The sequence below is a fragment of the Grampus griseus genome (assembly GCF_964374135.1).
Source record: "Grampus griseus genome assembly, chromosome: 13".
NCBI lineage: Eukaryota > Metazoa > Chordata > Mammalia > Artiodactyla > Delphinidae > Grampus > Grampus griseus.
Window position 1 is genome coordinate 46,068,257 of NC_139007.1, and position 21,775 is coordinate 46,090,031.

Below are 21,775 nucleotides of genomic sequence, written 5' to 3' on the forward strand. Positions count from 1 at the left end.
AAAAGATGGCTTCAGAGTCCCGTGAGGGGAGTGTCTGTGGAATTTGGAATTCTCCCCTCAAGTTGGCACAACATCAGCCCATCTGAGCCAGTTATGATTCACAGAGCTCCCCATACTGGCCAGATCTGAGGTTGCATATGTTCATCAGGTTTTCATCAAAGGCACATTTTCAGTCCCTGGGAACACACTACAAACTGTAATCTTGACAATAGAGAGAGAATCCTGGGCTGCCTATGCACTGCAGGCCATTTCGGATGTTGACCTGATTTTACATTCTGAAAAATACCTAACTCATTGTCAATTCTCACTAGACCTTATTCATCTTCCTAAAACAAATTAACCTCAGAAATTTACATGCATACCATCATCTAACATCAAACGTCAGCTCAGAATAGGTACTAAGTAAATATTAGTTACATGCTCAAAAGATTGAATTGTTTCCATCGACAAGCAGTTGCAGATTTCTGAGAAGAATGACTACCTGCCTTGTAATTGAGTGCCAAGGCTGACCACTAGGAATTGTGCAGAGAACCTAATGATGCATGCAAGGCCCTTAAACGAAAGATCTTTTGTGTTTATTTATGAATACACGTTCATAAATAGTGTTACTTTTGATCTAATAATACCTTACAATTAACTGCTTAGGTCTTTGTAGTTTACAAAGCACTTTTGCAAACGGACATACCTGATCTCAAGGATATAGTACATAAGTCTGCCTCCATTATCATCAGCTTTTTCCCACTGTATTGAATTTTTACTCCCTTCTGATAATTTTGGAATGCCTGGTTTACTTGGGACTCCAGCTTTGGAAACAAAAGAAAATCTGATTTGTATGTTAGAAGTATAAAATATTCTGCAAAACATCTTTCTATAGACTGTATTTACTCAGAGGAAAGCCAGATATATTAAAGGAATATTCAGAAAATTATTCAAAAATTTTATTCAATAAATATTCAAAAATTCTCATATGATTGCATATTTTTAAATGTGTAACTGAGGTTTTTATTAGTGACAGATTAGATGGATTAGTGACAGGAGTAACAATAGATCTTAGCCTGACACGAAATAAGTGATGCAAATAAAAAGAATTATTATAAGTTTGGGAGCACTTTCCCTTGATTCCTATAGGGATCAACTTGGAGTTATAGTATACCTTTTAGAACACTAGTTAATTTAATATACTTGTTAAATATTTTTTATTTTGGGCATCTGGTTATAGTAGTCAGTAGTAAATATTTGAACACTCAGTGACACTGTTTTCATTTAGTTCTTACTGCAAAATATCATAGCTAGACAGGAAATCAGAATACTGAAATAATTTTGCCCAGTTCAGGATCCTGCAAAACCAGATGAGTATTATCTCATTACTGCCAGTAAGGACTCCTACCTCTTTTCAGTTTCTTCAGTCAGGCTCTAGAGATAGTAATTTACTCTTTTAAGAAAAATCTCAACCTCTAGGATTAGTGAAGTAAGCGATGAGAAAGGAATTGAGAAACGTCTAAAGTTTTCTAAGTGCGGAATATGTTAGTACTCACCTTTAGTCTTAAAGCTTTCTGGAAGTGAGGTGCTATTTTCTCCTGTCCTGTACACCACCACTACTCGGACATTATAGAAAGTATAAGGCTGTAGACCTGTGATGTTACAAACATAAGCAGGACCTTGGCTGCACGAAGCTTTAACATGGTAAAACTCATTGTGCTTCCACTAGAAAAAGAAGTCTCAATTAACATTTTGTTTCTTTTAGAAAAACATTTTAAACATAGAAATTCAAAATCTTGTGGCAATTAAAATTTTAAGTTTACTTTCTATTAAAAAATAAGAGCTCCTTTATGAGTGTTTGATCCCAAATATTATCCTTACCACCAACAGCAATTTTATTTTTTATGACAAGCTATAAGTGACTTGAATGGTGGTCCTTAAGATAAGTCCAAGGTGGGAAGTGCACCCCTGAGTATATATCATCAGGGAAGATTCAGAGCTTGACTTCTTGTTATCCCTAATCAAAGGCATTTTTATTAAATCAGGATGACTGAGAACACAAATTTACACCTGAGGGGAAATGATGGATCAAAACAGTGATACTTTCAATTCCACGGATTTGCTAATTTCAAAGTAATAATATTTTTACATATTTTGATTCTTTGAAGAAGTCCACAGTGACTTATAAATTAAAACATTTAGTTTTTCCTCCCCAAACCCTCTTCAGACATCTAACCAACATTCCTTATATTTATACATAGGAAGCCTAGTTCCCTAAAAGAAGGACATTTTTGCCCAACATCACTCAGTCACTAAGTAGCAAGGTTACAAGTTAAATATAGGAAATGTTACTTTCATTTCACTGGGTCTCTAATTATAGCTATCTTAAACTTCTTTCTTTGAAACACTGCTTTAAAAAAATTTGTATGTTTGGACCCTTAATATCTTGTTTGAAAATGATGGTTTTTTTCAATGTACAAATAAGAAAAGACAGAGGCATTCTGTCAAGGGTTCTTCTTGTCTTTTCCTCAGTAGAGTTTCCTAAGAAGGTCAGTTTCCATAAATAAACCTGACTTTACATCTCCTTTTTCATTTAGCACTCACAAGGTCATGCCATTTCATTGGATGGGCACTTTATATTAGTTTTCTGTTCAGTTAGAAATGATTCTCTGTAGCACCTTCAGGAAGTAGACCACCTGGTTCCAGAAAGAAAGAGGAACAGAAGGAATGAAAAAAAAAACAAAAACCAGAAATGCTGATGTCAGAGACATTGCCTGTTAAACTCATAAATGTCTCAATCCCACTGAGACATATAGCCTAATGAAACAGATGCACTGGGTCCTTAATATTTATGCTGAACTTTCTGAGAGAGTCAGAGCGAGAGAAATGCTGAGCCCTGGCTCAAAAATTTTAGCCCTTTTTGGTCCTGCCTCCTTAATGCTCTGTCATAGAAGCCTTCAGTGAATAGTCTAGACGGCCCAACATTCCACACCAACCAGAAATTATCAGAGCTCCTTGGAATGTCAGGGAGATGTTTGACCAGGGGCTTTGCTGGAAAACTGTGGAGTATTGACCTCACCACAGCAATGAATGTTCTGGGCAGACCATCAGCTTGGAGAGAGGTACCACGGGCTACCCCAGTAAATCACAAGGGAGTTGGGATTTTCCATTCATCAGAGGCCAGCAGGTGCAGGGGGGGAAGGCTACCACAGAGGATTTCCAAATTCTTGGGCAAGGGTGTGAGGGAAATGGTGCAGACTATGGTGCAAACTCCGTGTCTCAGTTTCAGAGACTGAAACTTCAGAAATGTTTGGTTCTGGTAGGGATTCCCCTGGACAGCTGAGAAAAAGACAATTGTAATGAATTTCCATGAAAAAAATTTACCAAAGCAAAATTATTTGTTTCTCCTCAATCTTAAATTGAATATGTTCTTCTGCTATACATTGTTGTGAGAAAGAATCTATGAAATTGAAGACCAAGATAAAAATTTAGCCTTGTGCTCTAATTCCCTCATTTTTCCATGTAAGGAAAAGATGAAGACTGGAAGTTTATCCTTTTCTCCTTTCCTTTCTAAAAAAAAAAAAATCCATTAAAATATTTACTCACCCTCATCACTCACCCCTCAGAGTTTCAGTGTGGCGTTACAGGACCATTGCTAGCTGTCCTATCATTATGAGTTAGATTCAACTTGCTCAAAAGAAATAGAACTTTCTGACTAGATGTAACACAGCCTTCTACTGTGCTCATCAGTTAGTACTTGTAGGTGGTCACGCATGTAGAAATTACTATCTTACATGTTCAGCTTCATGATTTCTTAAGTGGTCTATCTGGAACCTGTGCTGAGCAAGTGTAGTGGAAGTTTTGAAAGAAAAAGCATCCCATGAAAGTCATGAGGACTGAGCCAGGTGGCCCCTGTCTGCTGCCCCTCTCCCAAACTTTGCGAAGCTGGGTGGGTGACGATGACTCACGTTCCTTCTGTGTATGAACCAAGGAGAACCTCTGTAAGGATGAGTCAGCCCTGAGGGTCCTCCCCTGCACGGTTGTGATATCTGACTCATCAGGGTGCCTTACTGGGTCTCTGGCTTCTCATCAGTAAAACGAGAGGCTGGAGTCATCACCTCTAAGGTCCTTCCTCAGTTCACGTCTTTGATCTGGGAAATGAGCTTTACATCCCTCCCCTTGACCTCAAACTGAACCACATTAAGCTCACCTAAATAGATGTCCCCAAAGAGATGATCCTTTAATTTCTCCAATTTAAAACTGAATTTTTATGAAATGACCATTTTTTAAATAGGCAACAAATCATCATAAACATGCTCAATGGAAAAGATCTGATTGAACTATGGTCTTTGGTCTTACCAACTTAATATTCACTGCTGTTTTATATTTTTCATAGTTTTTATCTAAAAGTACAAGATTATAAAAAATATTTTACATAGAAAAATTTTAAACCTCTGGGGAGCAACTCCATTTTTTTTGTTTGTTTGTTTTTGTTTTGTTTTGTTTTTTTGTGGTACGCGGGCCTCTCACTGTTGTGGCCTCTCCCGTTGCGGAGCACAGGCTCTGGACGCGCAGGCTCAGCGGCCATGGCTCACGGGCCCAGCCGCTCCACAGCATGTGGGATCTTCCCAGACCGGGACACGAACCCGTGTCCCCTCCATCGGCAGGCGGACTCTCAACCACTGCGCCACCAGGGAAGCCCGCAACTCCATTTTTAAAGAAAAGTGAGATCATGACTATACTGATTTGTTTTTAAGTTCCCACTAAACAAAACACTCCTAACCAATCTTTACAAATGCAGACACACAAATATATAATAATGAAAAATGAAACATCACAGTTATAAAATCTTAATCATCTATTAAGTACATCAGTATAAAAATTAATGTAGACTTTCCCTAGCAGTGAATTAATTAGATTAACTGATGCTTAATAAATTCAGTGGGCATTTTTACATTGGTTAAAGCGTGAAGATTTTTGGATGAGGAGCCATTTAAACTAGTTTACATGCCAAGATCCAACTAGTTTAGAATAAACTAGTTTTATATTTTACTTCTCTCCTGTTGCTATTCAGCCCTGAAATGGCTGAAAGAACATTTCTAAACAAGGTTTTAGATTTATGTTTGTTCATTTCTTTCCATTTTTTTTTTCATAGAAAACAGCAAATTGCTATGGACTTTAAACTGAAGAGCCATGCTGGAAACATCTAAAGTAAGTAAAACATTATGAAACCAGTAAACCATAATTTATACCCTTTTATGTGAAGCCTTTTAAGAGCAAATGAATCTCACTGGGAATTTTTTCCGTCAGAAATTATACCACTTCTATCTGGCAAACCTGAATCAATGAATCTTGTCAAATATATTGCTCATTTATACAACTGGATGCCCTAGAGATATCTTTTAAAAGGCCTTTTGATTTATTCTATAGCATAAAACAAAGATTTGCATTAAAAGTGTACAGTGAGGGTTTCCCTGGTGGCACAGTGGTTAGGAATCTGCCTGCCAATGCAGGGGACACGGGTTCGAGCCCTGGTCTGCGAAGATCCCACATGCCGCGGAGCAACTAAGCCTGTGTGCCACAGCTACTGAGCCTGCACTCTAGAGCCTGTGAGCCACAACTACTGAGCCCTCGCACCACAACTGCGGAAGCCCACGTGCCCTAGAGCCCGTGCTCCGCAACTAGAGAAGCCACCGCAATGAGAAACCTGCACACCGCAACGAAGAGTAGCCCCCGCTCGCTGCAACTAGAGGGAGCCCACGTGCAGCAATGAAGACCGAAAGCAGCCAAAAAAATAAATAAATAAAATTTTTTAAAAAAAGTGTACAGTGAGATGTACCTTTTGGAGTTCAAACCAAAATCTGATAAGGTGAACATTAGATGGAGCCTTCCAATCTAATTGCAAACTAGTGCTCCCTGGAACCAAGGCATGAGGTTTCTCTGGCGTGTCAAACGTTTCCACAGTGACAGGATGACTCTCCGTGCACCACATTTCCTCGGCGTGGCAGGCCAGAACCTTTTTGTAGGAAAGAACAATTGCTTAACTTTTCTAGAACCTTGCACTTGAGAATGGCAATAAAAGTACCCAATATACTCGCCGTACTTTTAACACATAGAGTTTTCCACCAGACAGTCTAGTAACAAGGAGAGAGAGCCTCCCATTTGGATAGTCACTTTGCCTTAGTGGAGTCTCAGGAATGGGAGCCAGTTGAGAGATTGCCACCTGATAGCGGACTGCCTCTTTCGGTCCATTTGGCTTGTGAGATTCTCTCCAGGATATAACGAGGCTGGTGTCTGACTGCACGCTTGTGTTAATGAGCCAAACCGCCTCTGGTACTGAAATAAATAGCAGTGCACAATAAGGCATGTTGCAACAGCACTGAAAGATGGAAAGAAGTAATAGGGTCTTGATTGAGGAATAGGCATATCATGTGAGCAGAATGAATGACAGATGTTCCAAAGGAAAGCCAGCCTCCTCCATAATGGTAAGTTAACAGGCTGCCTGAAAGGCTCTCGCTTATTTTTGCCTAATGACTAAATCATTCTCTGGCTGCCGCTCAAGGATATGGCCAATGATGAATAATCCAATTCGGGTGAGTTTTGTGAATGGCATCAGAGATGTGTGAAAGAAATGGCCTCCCCTCGTAATAATCGCCACCTCTTACAACACCTTTTCAGATTCTAAATCCACTTTCTTTAAGGCAATGATGTTATATTACTTTACAACTCAGTAGCCTTGGTAAAATTCGCATAGAGAAAAGGCTTGGCTTTCCTAGGTTTCACCACGTGTACAGAGACCTGTAAATACATGGGAAGAGAGTGACACTGTGAGGTGAGACCAAAGAATGTGTTTCCAGACACATAGAATTGATGATGATGTTTTGCCATGGAGTTGCTTTTCATTTTGATGGGATATTTTCCATCATCTTCTGGTGTTCGAGTAAGGATCATGTCAACAGAATATTCTCCTAGAAATACATTTTTCTTATTAAGCTTAAAAAAACTCACATAATAAAGATAACTTAGCATCCAGATAAAAACCAAGTATAGGGCTTCCCTGGTGGCTCACTGGTTAAGAATCCGCCTGCCAATGCAGGGGACACACGTTCGAGCCCTGGCCCGGGAAGATCCCACATGCTGCAGAGCAACTAAGCCCATGCACCACAACTACTGAGCCTGTGCTCTAAAGCCTGTGGGCCACAGCTACTGAGACTGCATGCTACAACTAATGAAGCCCACGCACCCTGAGCTCATGCTCTGCAACAAGAGAAGCCACCGCAATGAGAAACCTGTGCACCACAGAGAAGAGTAGCCCCCGCTCGCCGCAACTAGAGAAAGCCCACGCGCAGCAATGAAGACCGAATGCAGCCAAAAATAAATAAATAAAATAAATAAATTTATTTTTTAAAAAACCCCAAAAAACAAATATAGGCACACACAAGCACATATATCACAAAATTCCACTCTAGAAAATCCCACACCACACCCGTAACTCACCTCCACTTTTAGTTTTTCCCCAAATCTCTTTTCCCAGAGGTAATTGTTCCAAAGGATCTGAATAATAATTCCTTACAGCTGTCCGTATCACATATGTTGAAAATGGTTGTAAACCTTCAATAAGGGCTATACTCTGCTGAAATTCCTGTAATTAATTTTTAAAAATCAGTGTCTTATTTTTTGTACAAACGGGGAGAAATTATTTAATCAAAGAGAAAAAAACTAAAAGACTCAAATATTTTTAATTCATCTTTAAATCTTGGATCATGAGTGACAATCTTCACTGTCCTAGTCTGCCCAGAATGTCTCCAAGAATAAATGCCAAATGATTGGCAGCCTCAGTCAGTTGTGACATAATCATTTCACTTAGGAAGCTGAATTCCCAGAGCACACTATCTCATTAGCGTTGCATTAGAAATTCAGCAGGAAGGTATTGTAAGGATGTGACACATCCGTGAATACAATAAAAGAATAAGCTACATTATCTAATCATTCTCAGAAATAAACTTTAAGAAACTAAAAAGACTTTCCTTACACTAATGGTTCTCAATTTTGGTTACACTTTGGAAACATCTGGGAAGTTTTAAGAAAATACTGATACCTGGGTCCCACCCCTAAAGATTCTGATTGCATTGGTCTGAGGTGAAGCATGGGCTCAGAAATTTTAAAAGCTTCAATGTGCTGTCAAGTTTGAGAACCACTCACTGCCTTTGGCCCATATTAATCGTTATGAAGACAATAAGAGATAAGCTCTAATAAGAGAAATGACAGAAACCCAATCTTGGTCAGCCAAATGATCCAATCTGTCTCTGAAACGACTCCTGTTAGAAATGTGTAAAGAAAGGTTAAAATAGACAAAATTTTTAAATAAATAAATAAATATATATATTTATATATATATATATTTTTTGTGGTACGCGGGCCTCTCACTGCCGTGGCCTATCCTGTTGCGGAGCACAGGCTCCGGACGCGCAGGCTCAGCGGCCATGGCTCACAGGCCCAGCCGCTCCGCGGCATGTGGGATCTTCCTGGACCGAGGCACAAACCCGCGTCCCCTGCATCGCAGGCGGACTCTCAACCCCTGCGCCACCAGGGAAGCCCAAAAATAAATATATTTTTTAAAAATAGACAAAATAAAGGAAGTTACAAGAATCAGAAAGAAAGTATATAGTGCTTAACCTCCAATAGATGATGGTCAATTTCACCTTTTGACTTGATTATAAAATAAGCACAAAGAAAAATACTGGATACATACAATTCCATCTCAAAGACAACTGGAACACCAGGCCAATGATGGAATGAATTGTCTCCATTCATTCATTCAAGAAATATCTAGTAATGCCTATACAATGCCAAGTAGTATGCTAGGTGCTAGGAATACAATGATGAATAAAAACGTAGTCTCTGCATAACAACACATTTCACAACATATAGAAAATAAACAAAAATATAATGTACAATTTTTATATTAGCTACATGCTATGGAGGAAAGGTATACAGAAATGTACTTTCTGTCCAGTTCATTTCTTACCCCTCAGTCTGCTGGAATGGCCACAAAAACAAGTCTGTATCACTTTCTGGGGATAATTAGATAATTAGGGAGGGAAACAAACCCAGCTCTTTTAGGACACTCAGGAAACAGTCACTATAAGGCAATCTACCGACTGATTAGGGTTAATATATTTCCTTGAAGCTGAACTTACTCGTAGACAAGAGACTAGATAGAACACAGTATGTTTTTGTTTTTTTTACATCTTTATTGGAGTATAATTGCTTTACAATGGTGTGTTAGTTTCTGCTTTATAACAAAGTGAATCAGTTATACGTATACATATGTTCCCATAACTCTTCCCTCTTGCGTCTCCCTCCCTCCCACCCTCCCTATCCCACCCCTCCAGGCGGTCACAAAGCACGGAGCTGATCTCTCTGTGCTATGCGGCTGCTTCCCACTAGCTATCTACCTTACGTTTGGTAGTATATATATGTCCATGCCTCTCTCTCGCCTCGTCACAGCTTACCCTTCCCCCTCCCCATCTCAAGTCCATTCTCTAGTAGGTCTGTGTCTTTATTCCTGTCTTACCCCTAGGTTCTTCATGACATTTTTTTCTTAAATTCCATATATATGTGTTAGCATACGGTATTTGTCTTTCTCCTTCTGACTTACTTCACTCTGTATGACAGACTCTAGGTCTATCCACCTCATTACAAGTAGCTCAGTCATCTGTAAAAGTTAGCATCACAGTGTGTTTCAGAACATAATATAGAAAATACTATGGCTGAGGATTTTATATCAAAAAAAGGCATCTTGTGAAAAGACAAAGACAACGAGCTCCAACCTTACCAGCATTCTATCTTTCAGTTCAGAGCTGTTCTTCCTGTCATTTACTTCTTTGTAATAAAGCAGGTATGTGGGAGTGGGACTGGTGATGCCATCCCACATGTGGTTTGTCTGGACAGGTGGTAATCTGATTGTGAGGCTGGTATTAGTGGTGTTAAGTATAGTTGGCTCTGCAATATCTGAAGCTAGAGACAGAAATGCTCTATCTAAAATAATAATAAAAAGATTATATACACATGTACGTACAAGAGAAACAGCAGATTTATCTAACATCAAGGATAATATCATATTTTCTTTTTATTTAACTGACAAGGTATGGTGCATTGGAGTGTTGGAAATGTTATTCAGGACAGGAAGACACGTTTTTTTCATACGTTTTGAACATGTTAAACGCCTGGGGAAGAGTGCAAAATAACTGGTAATTGCTTACAATTTCCAGCAGATGGAGCTAAACTACCCTTAATTATGTACCTAGACAGTGAATAGCAAAATAAGTTGACCCTTTTTTATTTTGAAGAAAGTAATGAGAGCATTATATCAATCATATTTTTCAATGAATTCCGATTATGAAAACTGATGTTATCTTTAGGACTTTTATTTCTAGGGATATGCGTGTGTGTTCAAACTCAAACAGATATTGCATGGATTTTTTAAATCTCTTAGATGAATTATTTCACCAAAATATGCACTCAGTTTATTTATAAGTTCTCCCATGTTTTCATATTGTATAACTTACGTATTTTATAACTGAATACATTTAAGCAAAGAGGGTTTGTTTTACTCATTTCTCTCCCTCTCTAAGAGGGAATTATACTGAATTTAGAATGACATTGTGACTTTAATGGCAGAGAGAGCTTGTGAAAAAACTCAGAGACCACTTTAGGTTTGAATGTCACCCATGAGGCTATGTAGTGCTGTTTTTGTTTTTGGTTGGTTGGTTTTTATATTTCAAACATTTATTTTATTATGACTCTCAGCAAAAAATATATAGTCAGTTCTGCCATAATGTGATACATGCATTCCTAAAAGTCATTGCATTATACAAAACCCAGAGGATGTGTGGGGAAAATAGAGTGAAGGGCACAACACTAAAAAACTTCATGAGTGACACATTAAACAAACGAGAGAAACAATAAAAATGGTAGCACAAATGTACACGTTAAATGGTTGACATATCTAATCCTATAATACATAGGCATTTTACCTTGAAAAAGACCTGAAATTTTATGCAAAGCTTTTTGACACCACTGGGAGGTCTAAAATATCATCAGGGGAGAAAAAAGACAGAAAGAAGGGAAATTATGGGACTGAGAAGACAAGAGGCTAGACAGAGAGAATGACAGGACAAGGGTTTCCCGTGTCTAAAGTAGCCTGCCACAGCCCAAGCCATGTATACAGATAGAGATAAATTGTGACCCAGGGCAAACAGCAATCACAACGTGCACCAAACCCTGACCGTCTGGAGCAATGCTGAGAGCACAACGAAGAGTTGGAGGGACAGCCCTGGAGGAGGAAACATTATGAAATTTTCCTGACCCTAAACTGGGAGAACAAGCTGATTAAGTATGTGACTCTCTTACCTGGAAAAGGCTGCAGAACTGAACTGTAAACCAAGATATGCTTACTACTTAGGGCCTCCACCTGGGACAGGATGGCCCCATTGCTTTTCTTTGCCTGATAAATTTGTGTGCTGTCCTTTGCTGTGGAGATCCAATAGAGAAATTGTCCATCCACAGTCAAGCTAACAAGCATTTTTCCTGTTGATGAAAAACAGAAAAGAACATAAAGAACAAAATACATATCTGACATTTTCTACTCTAAGCAATATGTGAAATCCTTTTTCTATAGCATAACTGAGAAATTTTGAATCTTTCTATTATTTCAATATGAAAAAATAATACCTTTATGTCATTAGCCTAAGGATTTTACAGATATTTTCTCATTTTAGCTCCATATCAAGCCAACAAAGCAAATACTATGATTATTAGTCTCATTTTGTATAAGTGGAAACTGAGGCTTCGAGGGGTTAAATAATTCCCCTCAAGGCCACAAAGTTCGTCAAGGGCAGAGCCAGGATTTAAAGCTTACCTGTGTGATTCCACCCCAAACAACACCAACTGAAGGGAGGTATTAGCTGAGGCACAGGGCTCAGCGCCTTGCTCAGTATATTTAGCAATGATTTAGAATGAATGCATAATAAACATATTTATCAAATTTGCAGATAATACATGATTCTTACTGTCACTAGTACATTCAGTCTCTGACTTATTCAAAAATATCACAACAGAATCGTGAAATGGATTGAAATTTAATAGCAACAAATATAACATCCTAAATTCAAGGTTAAAATTAAAACTGTAAATAAAGAATGAAAGAAGTTCTGGCTTAATAATAGTTAACATGAAAAAGACTATGGGTTATTCAAATGGCAGGCAGCCCAAAGGCCTGATGTCACTTTTAGCTGCAGTAAAAGAAGACCTAGGAAGTCACAGGCCCTCTGTGCTGACCAGAACATACTGAAAGTACAGTGAGTCCTTATGGGACAACATTTAAGAGAACTAAGCAGCTAGAGCGAAACCTCAGGAGGGTGAATAGGGCAAAGAAAGATCTAGAAGCCATACCACCTAAGGGGTACTTAGAGATACTTGAATTTTTTCCTCTAAAGGAAGTGCTTAGCATGGGCTCTGGCAGCTCTTTCCACATAGTTGAGTCGCTATCATGTGGAAAGTGATTGATTTATTCTTTGTAAATTTAGAAGTCAGAACTCGGGCCAATGAATGAGAGGAATGGGGAGAAAACTTCGGCTAAACATAAGAAAAATATCTAGCGTTTAGAATTGTGCAAAAATTAAACAGACTTCCTTATAAGGTAGTAAATTGTTTTATAAACAGGTGCTCAAAGAAGGCTGTTTTGGTAGAGGGGATTTCTTCCAATATTATGTCAGCTAAATGATCTCTAAAGTCATTTTAATTTTCTAATTTTTGGATTATGGATTTCAATTGTGGCTTCATGAAAGACTGACTAGTTCTATAGCTATAAAATAATGGCCCAATAGATAACTCTTGTGTGTCAGATGTTAAAGAAAAATTATCCTGACACTTGTTTAAATGGTAAGGAAGACTTTAATCAAGGCTGCTGCAATATTGCAGTAGGGGAGGGAGATGTGCACAACTCCAAATACAACAAAGACAACTGGGGGTTGTATCCAACAAGCAGAGGGAGAGAGCAGTCAAGAAAATTACTAAGAGGAGACATCAATGGGAGGGGGATTCTTGCTAAACTGGCCTCATAGGATTTTTGGCCAAGAACATCAAGGGTGGGGGTGAAGAACTTTATCAGATACCAAGACGAGGGATTCTCTCTAAACTGATTTGGCAAGATTCTTGCTAAAACTGGACTCAGCAAGGATGGACAGGGAAGACCAAGTTTGAGGCCTAGTTGAGAAAAGGGCTCACAGGAGCGTAACTAAAGTTTGATCCGGGAGTTCCCTGATGGTCCAATAGTTAGGACTCTGGACTCGGTGCTTCCACTGCAGGAGGCATGGATTTAATCCCTGGTTGGGGAACTAGGATCCAGCAAGCTACTCGGCGTGGCCCAAAATAAAAAAAAAAAAAGAGCAATTAAAGTTTGATCAAGGAAAGAGTCTTTGTCACACATTCAACAGAATCAAGTTATTCTCCTAATAAGAGAAGTTCAGAATATTATCTCCACTCTCAAGCCCATTGAAAGTACATTGGAATTGCTTCTAAAAGGCTCTGGGGGCTTCCCCGTTGGCTCAGCGGTTAAGAATCCACCTGCCAATGCAGGGGACATGGGTTCGAGCCCTGGTCCAGGAAGATCCCACATGCCGCAGAGCAACTAAGCCCATGCATCACAACTACTGAACCCACGTGCCACAACTACTGAAGCCCGCGTGCCTAGAGCCTGTGCTCCACAACGAGAGAACAGCAATGAGAAGCCTGCGCACCACAAGGAAGAGTGACCCCCCACACACTCGCCGCAACTAGAGGAAGCCCGCACGCAGCAAGGAAGACCCAACGCAACCAAAAATAAATTAATTAATTAATTTAAAAAAAAAAAGCTCTGGCTGGTATGTCAACAAAACCATACATAAAGTTACAACACACAGACACACACACATTTGCAATTTCAAAACTTTACTATATAAACCAGCAATACCCAATATCACTTTTTAAAAAATAAATTTATTTATTTATTTGTTTGTTTGTTTTTGGCTGCGTTGGGTCTTCATTGTTGCACACGGGCTTTCTCTAGCTGCAGTGAGCGTGGGGGGCCACTCCTTGCTGCGGTGCTCAGACTTCTCACTGTGGTGGCTTCTCTTGTTGCGGAGCACGGGCTCTAGGCACGTGGGCTTCAGTAGTTGTGGCACGTGGGCTCAGTAGTTGTGGCACACAAGCTTTGTTGCTCCATGGCATGTGAGATCTTCCCAGACCAGGGATCGAACCCATGTCCCCTCCACTGGCAGGTGGATTCTTAACCACTGCGCCACCAGGGAAGGCCCCCCAGTAGCACTTTTGATGATGGAAATATTTTACATCTGTGCCGCCTAATACAGTGACCATTAGCCTCTGTGGGTTTTGATCATTTAAAATGTGACTAGTGTGGCTGAGGAATTAAATTTTGAATTTTATTTAATTTTAATTAATTTAAACTTAAATCACCACACATGATTAGTGATTGGATAGTGAGGACTAGACCCTTAAGAATATATGGGGGTATTTAGAGTGTTTTTTTTCTTTTGCAATTACTCCTAATTAGAAGACTTCCAAGTGACTTTAGACTTTCAAATATTTCCTCCACAAGATTGTGAATTTCAACAGATAGACCTGTCAAGTATTGACCAAGTCATGCTGAACGTGGAGGCAATGAAATCATCAGCACGGGGGTGGAGTACTGGTGGGAAGATCAGGGATGCCGTAGTTAGGCTCAGTTTCAGATACCAGCTCCTCTATTAACTATGGCCCTTTGGACAAATTACCTTTCTCAGCCTCAATTTCCTCATCTGTAAAATGTGGATACTAGTATCTACTTCACTGAGGTGTTTTGAAGATCAAATGAGATAATACATTTAGTAGCCTGCTTAGAACACATAGTTGAGCTCAATAAGTTGTAGTTCTACTGTTAATTATAAAATAACAACAAAAAAAGCCCCCCACAGATCCAGAAAATTATGTGAATGCCTATGTACAATTTGCCTGAAAACAACTTGAATTCTACAAAAACATTTGGCACGGTCTGGAGCAAATACTATATATATATATATATATATATATATATATATACACACACACACACACACACACACACACACACACATATTCCTTTGAGTATAGGTTGAATGTAACTCCTTTTTAATAGGACAGGAGGGGCTGCCATTATTAGTGAAGATCTACTACACACACGAGTGTCTTACCAAACAAAGCAGGCATGATGATAACTTGCCAACACTGACATCCTTCCAGATCCATTGCCCAGATCTCTTGCCCTTTGACAAAGTATATCCGTGGTTTCTTTAGATCAGAGGTATCAATAGTCATTGCTCCACTTAACTCGAATTCAGTCACATTGCAAGAACATTGGCTTCTTCCATTTGGATGGTTTATGGCTGGGGGTTGCAGAATTCGGTGCAAGGTCTGGTTGATAATACTGTAGTAGAACATCTGAGATCCAAAATCAGAAACTTCTGTCCAATACAGGCGACTATAGGAACAAAAGGACACTCCAACTTAATGAGTAAAACATATCATTGCAAATATCAGTTTCTAATGAAGATCAATCATTTCTAATGATTGTGAGGACAGATGCCACCTTTAAAAAGAACATGTCCCAGTGTTCAATAACCTTCTGATGGAAGAGATCACAAGAAGTCTAGTTTGTAGCATTTTCCAATGATTTCTCAATAAATGTGTTTGCAACGAAAGCCTTGGACTATAATGACCTTAGGCATTGTATTAAATGGCTCATTACTGGCTCTAAATATGAAACATATTTGCATACTTTTCATCAACACCATCTCCATTCCCTTCCTCTCAAGTTTGTTTCTGTTTCTTAATACTAGTTACCAATCTAGTTTCAAGATAGACTATAACCATGCTTATGGCACAAACAAAATATAACTCTTCAGCCGGAGAAACTGCTATTCAGTTGCTGAATGGAGGCCTTAAAATTAATCTCATAAGGACATTAATTAAAGATGGATGAGCCCAGAATAGCATTTACTATGGAAAACATGCTTCCTGTCTATCTCCTGCTCATTTCCTGCTGCCGTCTCAGTCCCCTTCTTGTCCTTACCAACTGGGGATATTATTAAATTCACTGGTATAAAAATATCCTTTGGTTTCCCGCTGGTAATTAACCTAACTTTAGGTTAGTGGAATTGTCAGTATGGATTAATTTTATATATTGGTGGTTGTAGGCTCATCATTTATATGTAGAATTACTATAAGTTAACATCAAGAACATTAAGTATCTTACTGTCCCAACATTGACTCTAATATTAAACCAAAGATACTACATTAAATATGTCTATGTCTATTTCATCACAATAGAAACAGACACTCACGCTTCACATACCTTAAGAAAGGATATACAGAAAAAGAGATTACTGTTGAATTTCTGTTGCAAATTTTCAGCTTCCTGGGATATTTCACCTTGTTTTCAAGATCTACATCAAATACTTGCGTTCCATTTTGTGATTCTTTCAGCACAAAGTAGAGGTGCCTTGAAATCCAGTCAATTGTAATAATTGTGATATCAAAAACCAGTGCATCTCGGAAAATCTTAACAACAGGTAGAAAACACAGCCAAGAAGATAATGCTCATTTTCTTCAACTCTGAGGACTTTTTTTGTAGTCACTCGATTTCTTATTTACTTCACTTCTCTTCTGTAATCCAAAATCTCGGTAACTCTGGACTGTGTGCCACTGTAACACTGGTCCTCTTCTCACATTGTATATTTTCCCTGGTTAATTTCAACTACCATGGCTTCAACTGTAATCCATAGACCGGAGCTACAAATTCACATCTTCAGGCAAGATCTCTCATTGAGTTACTGCTTCAAATATCAAACTGCCTACCGAACATCTCCAAATGAATGATCTCAGAAAACAAAATTCATCACCCCACCCCCCAAACCTCCTTTTCTCCTGCATTTTATATTTTTATGGATTTCCAACACTCACCTGAAGAGCAGTCTCGACAACTGTTGCTGCCCCTTGACTTCTTCCTCCCATTACTACCCATAGCCAATTAGTCCCATTTTAAATATCTCCTGAGTTTGTCCTCTCCTCTCTTACCTCAGTGTCTCTCACTTCCTGCCTAACATTTCCTGTCTGGATTCCTGTGATAGTTCCCGACTGCCTCAGACTTAACCTTCTCTTCTTTGCTAACAGAGAGATCGTCCTAAAACAAACCTTCTCTTCTTTGCTAACAGAGGGGTCTTCCTAAAACACTACTTGATCATGTTAATGACCCACTAAATTTCTTGAATGGCTTGATGTTGGCTTCAAAATTGACACTCATCTCCTTGGCACCGTAAAGAAGGTCCCTTATATTTAGGCTCTTGCCCACCTCTTCAGCTTTACCACCTGCCTCTTACTCTGCCCTGACCCCCACCTCCATTCCAAGCTCCTAGTTACAGCTCCCCGAACAGGCTATGGCTCTCTGGTTTCCCGGACTTTGCTGCTGCCTCAGCTTTTCCCCACATTCACCTGGTTCATCTTATTTGTACCCAAGATGTCTTTCCACTCTACCACCACCACCACCCCTCCATCCTGGATGAAGCATCCTTTCTCTGTGATTCCACTGCATCCTGCCCTCAGCATAGCACTTACAGTCTTCCGCCTGTCTTCTCCACTAGCTAACAGTCAGTGAATACCTACCACATTCCAGGCGTTGTGCTAAATGCCTTACATGGATTAGCTCATTAATCTTCACCCTAAGATGAGGGACTATGCAACCATAGTGGTTAAATAAGTTGCTGATGGTCACAGTTCTAGCATGTAGTAAAGTCAGAATTAAATTCTAGGTTGTCAGGTTTCAAGGCTCACCCTCTTAATCACCATGCCATACTGTCTTACCCTTGTTAGACTAAAACTAGACTGGATTTGTTCAAGGACTGTGACGTTCTGTTTTCCCTCTATCTCAGGTAACACAGTGCCTTAAGCCCAAGAACTGTTTGCTAAATTAAGCCTGAATCACATCTGCACAAAACATAACCTGAATTCACTTGTGACTAAATACACAACATCTGTCCTTTTCAACCATTCTAATCTTAATGGCTCAACCACTGGCTCGTCATTTTCATCACAGCGTTGTGTGATATGCAAATACTCCACTTCCTTTCAGAAGAATTACGTAGCGAAATACCTCAGAGCTGGACTGATTGTGCATGTTGAGGAGGAGGAGTGAGTCTCCCTGAGCATAGTACGCCACTGCGTCATCAGCTGTGTAGCCCAAGGCACCAACGTCGCCTTCCGCCAAAAGTGTCCATACAACTTGATTTCGATCCATATCTAACAAAACTATCTTGTTGTCAAAAAAAGTTATGAGGTATGGAAATGCACTGATCTCTAAAAACAAAAAACAAGTAGATAATATGTATGAGAAAAAGAACTTTAGCAAAATCCCTTGATTCAACATCAGGCCCTTCTGAAATCCGTGAGTCTCCTTTGGACTCATTTACTACACCCGTCTCAATGGATTCTGCCTGGGTGCTCTAAGCCTAGGTTTATTTAAGCGTGTTTGGTGATGATGAAAATTGATTATTTTATTTGACTTTAATTTCAGCTCAGAGATAGCACTTGGGTATCCCTGAGAATACTAAGGGTCAAAAATGTTTTTAAATCACTAGTTGTTATTTGCACAGGTTTTAGATAATAAATACCTGATGTTTTGGACTTTACTATGTCAGAAAATGGTCCAGGTCCTTTGGATGTGAAGACTCGAACCTAAAGAAAGAAAAGCATACAAAAATGTGCATTCAAAAGTGTCCTCAGTGACGACAGTTAAGTTCTGAGACTGATAAATTATTGAATACTTCATTTCACAATTATGAGATATATCATGAATAGGTTCAGTTATTCACATCGAAGTATATAGCAAAAAATTACTAAGAGGAAAAATATTGTCCCAAACAATTTTTGGTAGGATTGTTTTGTCCAGAAAAGTACAAAGTAATGGCACAAACCTCTATTGCAAAAGATCTGAATTTCTATAAAACGTCTTTAGCTATTTCCAAAATTAAATTACATGGAACATTTAACAGAAACAAAACCATACAGATTATGGTAAACTTCCACTTTATCATGAAATCAACAAGAAGCTTCAAATAACTAAATTTACTGTACTTTTTTAAAAGAAGATTTAATAAAAAGAAAATAGTAATTAACCCTTATATTTGAAAATGAGTTGTGCATTTCAAACCACTTTTACGTATATTATCTCTTTTGATCCTCACAACTACTAGAGTAGAAACTGGACAGAGATCATAATTAGGGGAGGCAACCTATCCACAATGACACATGTAGAAACTGGCATAAAACTAAGTCTTCTGAGGTCTGTATGCTTTCCTTCCCACTGTGCCAAGCTGCGTTCTAACAGCAAAGTTTTTTTAAACAATTTTTATTACATGTCTCTCATTATATAATAATTATTTCCACTTCCAAAACTTGCCTGTGTTCTATAGCCTAAAAGAAAATTGCCATCCATAATGGTGGCCTTGAAAGATAGAAGCTCAAGTGCCCTCTCAATCAACGAAACATTGGATTATTTTTATTATACTTCTAGAATTAAATCTCTTTTACTATATTCTGTTTATTACTATCTGTGTATGGTGTGCGTGCATGTGTGTGTGTTTATCATGGTGCATACATATATCAATCAGTCTTCACTTTTGCACTGGACCGTGTTAAGTAAAACTCAACGCCTATACATGCAGATCACTTTGCAAAGCTCTGTGGTGACTGAGATTTGAACCAATATAAACATATAGGCAAATACACTTAACCAGACTATTTATTTAACTGGAACACACGTAATTCTTAACAAATAGGAATGTGTGTTATCTTTAACTTTTATGTACAACTGTTTTGATTAGTATATGTAGACCTAATATATTATAAAAATAATTACAGAATTAGAATTTTACAAAAAGAAAATAGATCCTCTGGAAACCACAAATCTCTAAAACACTCCCCAAAACATTCTGTTCCCCAAAATGAAATGGAAAATAACTCTAAATATGTACAACCTTGTCACCAACCTGGTATATAATGACGATGTGAAAATCATCAGGCTATCTACCATAAGGGGAAAGCTATGTCATATTATATTTAAAATGCCAAAATAGGTGGCAGTCGTTTTTCCTTTTGACTCCTACTCTCTCCGACTTTCTCCTCTTTCCGCAGCCAGGTGATAAATGTGAGATGTCAACTACCCAGACCCTCAGCTTTTATTTCCTTTAGTAGCTGCAATCGGGGGCATCCAGATGACTTCCAGCAGTTGATGTAATATAGTGGAAAGGACTCTAGAAGCTAGACTGTAGCACACCACTTCCCAACCACGCAGCTTTGGTACACCCAGGGACATGGCTTTTTCTTCACAATGTGAGAATCAAATGAGATAATGAATATAAAAGCACCTAGTGTGGTACACGGCCTATAGTGGTGGAGCCAAAAAATAATGTTTGTTCTGAATCTGGAAGCAAGAAAATTGTCAAGATGTCCTTTACCCTAGCTGTCCCCTCTCCCTTCTGTACCTTTGCTGTCCACTTGACCTCTGTGATCACAGCGTACATGAAATTATTGACAGAGCGGCAGAATTCTTAACCTGGTCCTTTAATCCACCTTTTGTCTACACTATTCAGACCCCTGTATCCCTGTTTTCACTCTCATACCTGGAAGGCAACACTGTACCCAAGACTCATACCCTCAAGTTGAAAAGACATCACTGAGGAAGTGACATTGACAGCAATCCAGTCTTTGAATGTTTTGTTTGTGTCGCTTTGGTTGGATATTTGATAGAAAATTTCGAATCTTGTTAACACACCATTTTCGTGCTTAGGCTTATTCCACCTAAATTCCACCACAACTTCATTCTTATTGTGGTATTTTTCACTTGGTAATATAAATATTCTGGGATTCTCTGGTGCTGATGGAACTGAAAAGCAGAGACACAGGGCAGAAAACAATACGAGGTCAACTTCTACCACTCATGATGAGGGTGCAGAGCAACTGAGTAATAGATATTTCTCATTCCTGACAGTTAAGGTATATCTATCTTCTTCTTAAAGATCTTCAGGAGAGAATATTCCATAGATTTCTTCAGGAACCTATCCTGATATTTCTGCAAATCTTCCTTTTCTCCAACCCAAATCCTACTTACTACCACTGAGGCACACCTTTCTCATCTGTGGTCTGTGTACATGGAAGCTGGCTAGTTCACCTTATAAAATACAGTATTTACTCTCACTCTGGAGGCGGAAATGGCAGTCACCAGGAAGGAAGACACTATATCCAGCCTTCAGCCAGTTCCGGGTGTAAAATACAGCATATCCAGGATCTAGGCCCTCTCACCGTGAAGCCTCTCTGAGAGTATGGCTTAGTTGTTGCCATCTATTCTGGAGCCACATCAAGAAATTTAGCCTCTCCCAATCCTTTAATTAATTTCTCTCTCTCTCTCTCTCTCTCTCTCTCTGTCAATCCAGAGAAATTCCTCTGCCTGATTTCCAAGTCATTCCATCCAAGACATCCCTCTTCTTTCTTAGGATTCCTCCATAGGTCCCCTCCCACTCTGCCACTCCAATCACATTGCTCCGTAATGTTCAACACTCACATCGTTATCCAATCCCCAGACCTTCTTGCATTGTATTTACACGGGATAAACCTCTTCTTGCTTCATGCCTTAGAGCCCAGCTAAAGTTTCCACTCCCCAAAGGCCTTC

At 39.1% G+C, this 21,775-nt stretch overlaps 1 protein-coding gene across 1 annotated transcript in view; it reads right to left on the reverse strand.

Annotated features, from left to right (window-relative positions):
- ROS1 (ROS proto-oncogene 1, receptor tyrosine kinase) overlaps positions 1-21,775 on the reverse strand; it is a gene marked incomplete at both ends in the record, with an annotated part of 112,291 nt that overhangs the window by 37,798 nt on the left and 52,718 nt on the right. The window contains 12 exons of the mRNA XM_082669025.1: positions 686-803; positions 1,536-1,704; positions 5,819-5,995; positions 6,083-6,315; positions 7,477-7,621; positions 9,818-10,020; positions 11,395-11,571; positions 15,249-15,535; positions 16,409-16,614; positions 18,203-18,405; positions 18,720-18,783; positions 20,730-20,992. Of these exons, the coding sequence (XP_082525151.1) occupies positions 686-803; positions 1,536-1,704; positions 5,819-5,995; positions 6,083-6,315; positions 7,477-7,621; positions 9,818-10,020; positions 11,395-11,571; positions 15,249-15,535; positions 16,409-16,614; positions 18,203-18,405; positions 18,720-18,783; positions 20,730-20,992 (2,245 nt within the window). The remainder of the gene's footprint in view (positions 1-685; positions 804-1,535; positions 1,705-5,818; positions 5,996-6,082; positions 6,316-7,476; positions 7,622-9,817; positions 10,021-11,394; positions 11,572-15,248; positions 15,536-16,408; positions 16,615-18,202; positions 18,406-18,719; positions 18,784-20,729; positions 20,993-21,775) is intronic.